This window comes from Limulus polyphemus, unplaced genomic scaffold, assembly GCF_000517525.1.
Source record: "Limulus polyphemus unplaced genomic scaffold, Limulus_polyphemus-2.1.2 Scaffold33, whole genome shotgun sequence".
Taxonomy (NCBI): Eukaryota; Metazoa; Arthropoda; class Merostomata; order Xiphosura; family Limulidae; genus Limulus; species Limulus polyphemus.
In genome coordinates this window covers 272,356-277,768 of record NW_013665643.1, presented here as the reverse complement: position 1 = coordinate 277,768, position 5,413 = coordinate 272,356, and the positions used below count along the sequence as shown (strand labels likewise).

The 5,413-nt window shown below is 32.9% G+C and overlaps 1 protein-coding gene across 1 annotated transcript in view; it reads left to right on the top strand.

The window, feature by feature from the left end:
* The window catches only part of LOC111086069, a 23,458-nt gene that overhangs the window by 16,111 nt on the left and 1,934 nt on the right, over positions 1-5,413 (top strand). Inside the window, exons 6-7 of the mRNA XM_022387486.1 lie at positions 2,763-2,960; positions 5,019-5,125. Of these exons, the coding sequence (XP_022243194.1) occupies positions 2,763-2,960; positions 5,019-5,125 (305 nt within the window). The remainder of the gene's footprint in view (positions 1-2,762; positions 2,961-5,018; positions 5,126-5,413) is intronic.

Sequence of the window (5,413 nt, the reverse complement as noted above, 5' to 3'; positions counted from 1 at the left end):
TTTTTACCAACGAATAGTAGGATTGACCGTCACATTATAACGCCCCCACGGTTGAAAGGGCGAGCATGTTTGGTGGGAGAGGGATTCGAACCCGCGACCCTCAGATTGGGAGTCGAGTGTCTTAACCACCTGGCTATGCCGGGCCACGACTAACTATTGAGCTTTCATAAAAAATCACTTTCTAAACAAATCAAGTTACTTAGCGAGCAGTAACTAATAATTTATAAAGAAAAACTGCTTGCTGTATGGTGTAATAAATCGGAAAAAAATATTAATAGAATCGTTAATTACACAATTAAAGTTCTAAATATGATGAACTCAGTGAACTGGAGAAAGATTAAAATCGTGTAAAACTAGAAAAAACACGGTGTTATTTTCTGGAAACAATAAAATGATAAAGATAAGCTCAAAAATTGTCTAGTGAGTCTACAATCTCGATTAATTAAATAGTAGTGTGCTTATAAAAAAAATTATTATGTATCCGTAAATATATATTCAATTTTTCAAAGGATTGGTTCTTTTGGCATTATATTTTTACCCAAATATATTATATATTGGTCATATTTTCTAATTAGCAATTACTTTAGAAAACTGAACACTTTTAATTTAAATATTATAACACTATAAAAGTTTGTATTTCTATACTTCTTATTTCACTGCAGCTAAAACTAACTCACGTTCGAAGAAACATTGTTAATAACATAAACATCAAGTAAAAGGAAAGTTAAAACATATTACAGCTGCTTAAAAGTCATCTGAACCGATATGTAAATTTAACAAAGAGTCGATCAAAGTCCTTATGGCGGCAAGAACTACGTTTTGACTGCCTTCCCTGTATCCAATAGCTCAAAATTTGGAATTGCTAAACCTGAACCATAGGAATATCTGACATGGCCATTTAGCCAATGTGTGCATAAGGTGCCCTTCGGGTGAAAAAAAATAAAAATCTACATACTTGTATATTCACTAATCATAAAGTCCCTCAGTGGCTGAGCAATAACCTTGAGGGTTTATGTAACGTTAAAAATCGGGGTGATATTCACTTATCATAAAGTCCCTCAGTGGCTGAGCAATGACCTTGAGTGTTTATGTAACGTTAAAAATCGGGGTGATATTCACTTATCATAAAGTCCCTCAGTGGCTGAGCAATAACCTTGAGGGTTTATGTAACGTTAAAAATCGGGGTGCGCTACCCGAGATACAGTACCGGATTAATGAATTTTGGGGTCTTGTGTACTATGAACAATTTGTCTCTTGTTCCTTCAACTAGCCAGAGCATATGATATATACAGACTATAAATATTAGAACAGTTCCCTATAATGTTAGTATTATTAATACAAAAACAGATCTTTGTCACAGAATAACACACACATACCACTGACAGGGCAAATATTTTGTGTTCGTACTGTAATAATTTAATGAAAAATAGATAAGCTGAGAAAGCGTTGTAGTCATTGTAAAACATGGAGGAGTGAATGACGTTGGTGTGTATTGTTATTTTATGTTGGTTTTCTTTGTCATATACACCTATTTATGAAATCTCATTGATGTATTTTATGCCCCGGTAGTCGAGGGCTCCCTCTGAGTTGGGGACCGTGTGCAAGTTCACCGCGTGCACACTGCTTAATCCGGGCCTACCGAAGTGGACATAGCACAGATAATCCCATTGTGTGGTTTGCGCTTAAAGACGAAACAAATAGAAACAAACTAATTACTACTTTCCGCCAGTTTAGAAATTTTTACTAAATATGATCTGATCTATTCTTAGTTATCGCTACTTTTCTGCAGTTTAAATATTGTTTTAAAAACGATGTGGATAATTTAATTATCGTTGGCTAAAATCCTTTTTGAGTTTACTTGTTTGTTTATTCAAAGTGGTCACTGTTGGTCTACCTTTACGTAATGTTGCTAAAAACTGTTCTGGTCAGTACCCATTACCCTTTAACAAAGGTTTGTATTGTAAAAAATAGTAAGTTGATTTATTACTAGTGAATACTACCTTTGTTTCAAACATAAAATGTTAAAATGATCTGGTGTTATGATATATTCACAGTGGCTACTAGCCGTCTGGTATTTATGTATTTGTTAAAAGTTCATTTGGTTCATTCAAACTGAGTTTTGTGTATGTTTGTGTTGTTTTTTTTTACATGAAACTTAACCAGTGTATGCACTCTAGCTGTTTGACCTGTCGTTGCTAAAATACTTGTTGTTTGACAAGAATCGCTAACCTTTTTAGAAATATCATAATAATACTAATGTTCGTTTTAAAGGTTGTAATAATAATACTAATGTTCGTTTTAAAGGTTGTAATAATAATACTAATGTTCGTTTTAAAGGTTGTAATAATAATACTAATGTTCGTTTTAAAGGTTGTAATAATAATACTAATGTTTGTTTTAAAGGTTGTAATAATAATACTAATGTTCGTTTTAAAGGTTGTAATAATAATACTAATGTTCGTTTTAAAGGTTGTATAAAGTTTTGTTTGATATATTTTTCTATAAATTTAAAAACTGGTTATAACAGCTGTGGAAACAGCAGTATTGTACGCTTCTCAGTAAACCTCTAATTTTACAAACTGGATGAATTAACTCAACAAAATAGGTTTTGTGTCTGAGCGACGAAGATACTTTATCATATCGATCTTTTTTTAAATATTGTCCAAATCCCATGTCCATTTTTGGTTTCATTCAATCCAATTCATAAGCAAATACTTATGAATTTAATATCTAAGTTCAATCTCTACTTGCAATTATGCTAGAGACGTTGTAAAAAAACTGAAACCAACTTTATCATCGATGGTCCCGATATTGAGAATAATAATTGTAGCCAACGGATACAAATAGGAAAGTGGATTTCCAAACGTCGGAAACTTCTACCCGGGAAATCTAACGACTTCTTCCGTTTCACAAAACGCCCTCATTTCAGTGGACGAGAAATAACTGTAGCATCAGTTCATGTGAGTTTCAAATAGTATATTATACACATTGTAATTTTTAGTACCACATTATTATGGAAGTATTTGTCTTTTATACATACATTTGATTTTAATATAAAAAACTGATATATTAACCGTTGACTAGGATCTAAGAAGATATTACTTAATAACAATCAGAGAAAGCTACGCATTTAAAGCAAAACTGGTAATAAGTATAGCTAATTAAATATACTTTTCTTTTACGTTCTTATTTATAAACATTAGAATTCATTTTTTCGTCAATTTGGTATCATCGCTGCTTATAAGCTCGCTTATAAGATCTAGGTTAGTTATAAACACATTTATTTAGGTAATAATGCAAAACAATCTATCTAATAAAAGTATAATAATTAAGATTAAATATATTAAAGCTTCTAACCAACACTGTTAATGAAAGTAACAGTACGAAATAATAGAGTATATATATATTACGTACGAAACACGTAAACACTAGCTGTTGTCTTCGAGTACTGTCTTGTATTGTAGACACTAGCTGCTAGCTTCAAGTACTGTCTTGTGCTGTAAACATTAGCTGCTGGCTTCAAGTACTGTCTTGTATTGTAGACACTAGCTGCTGGCTTCAAGTACTGTCTTGTGCTGTAAACATTAGCTGTTGGCTTCAAGTACTGTCTTTTACTGTAAGCATTAGCTGTTGGCTTCAATTACTGTCTTGTACTGTAAACACTAACTGTTGGCTTCAAGTACTGTCTTTTACTGTAAGCACTAGTTGTTGGCTTCAAGTACTGTCTTGTACTGTAAGCACTAACTGTTGGCTTCAAGTACTGTCTTTTACTGTAAGCACTAGCTGTTGGCTTCAAGTACTGTCTTGTATTGTAGACACTAGCTGCTGGCTTCAAGTACTGCTGGCTTCAAGTACTGTCTTGTATTGTAGACACTAGCTGCTGGCTTCAAGTACTGTCTTGTGCTGTAAACATTAGCTGTTGGCTTCAAGTACTGTCTTTTACTGTAAGCACTAGCTGTTGGCTTCAATTATTGTCTTGTACTGTAAGCACTAACTGTTGGCTTCAAGTACTGTCTTGTACTCTAAACCATAGGTGTTGGAAACAAAATTTCTGGGGTCAAAGTTGAATGTTAATCAAGGTCGTCAGAAGTAGCTTAAAGGAGGCATGATTCTCGTCTGGAATGTATTTACAATAATAGTGGCAATTTGTGGTTCAATATTTGCTGAAATTGGTTTAAAAAACTACAAGTGAAATCAATGTGAAAATAAGCAGTTTAACGATCAACTTATGACCTTTCACTTCTCTTTAATATGTTTCAACCTTTATCTATAGTTATCAACTTCATTTTAAAATCTTATCTGTTTATACTGAGCCATGATTTTGGACCAAAATGTCAATTCAAGTTGAGCAAATTATAAGTCTATTGAAATGTATGGGGTGTCGTAGTGGGTGTTGGGCCTAGTGGAGATGGGGTCTAGTTCCGACACCTATATTCTCCAAACACCCATATTCATATAAAACCTACCGTTCGTGAGAAAATTAATTATTGTCGAATTTGAATGTGTCGTTCATACATGGTAAAGTTGTGAGAAGTATTAATAACTATCTGACCTGTGAGACACAACGTTTCCCTTCACATTTGTGTTATATTTCTGAGCTTAGTTCAAAGAAAGAGCTTAACAAAATTTCATATAATTTTCAACACTACTTTAATAATTTACAAATCTAACTTTATTATCATTATTACTACTATTATTATTTCTGGACGTTTCACCAGGTTAACTTGGAATCCTCAGGTGAATTACATGAAACGAATAGAACAGATATTTTCAGAAGTTTCGCCCTTTTGAAAAGAAACTGTACAAGCAGAAAATAACATCTACAAATCTGAATTCCAGAATAAATTAATATTTTAAAATTGTCCATTGTTTTGTTACGCCACATAATCAATGATGATCGTTAGTGAGAGTCAAATAAACCAAAAGTTTAGACTCCTAATGCTTAAAGCTAAAGTTTAAGAAATGGCAAATTGAAATGAAACTACTAATAATAATACCTTACTTACCTGTATTTTCAGACTTTCCCGTTTTTCGCCCATGAATATGATTCAAATGGCAATTTGCATGTAAAGGAAGGTATTGATTTAAAAATGATACAAGCTTTCGCTCAAAAGTTCAACTTCAGGTAAGTTTAAACCCAAAATTCAGATTCGTACATCATGCAAAAATGTAGCGAATGATGCCGGTTTTGTGAAACTTTGCGCGAATTTCCAAAAACAAACAAAACAGAAAACACTACTTGCAATTACTTATAAATTACTCGATTCGTATTAGTTACTGGGCATTCATTACGCACTTGCTGTAACAATTAAATTTTTAATATAACAAAATGTATTTGTTTGTTTGTTTGTGATTAAGCACAAAGCTACACAAGGGCTATCTGTGCTCTGCCCACCACGGGTATCGAAACCCG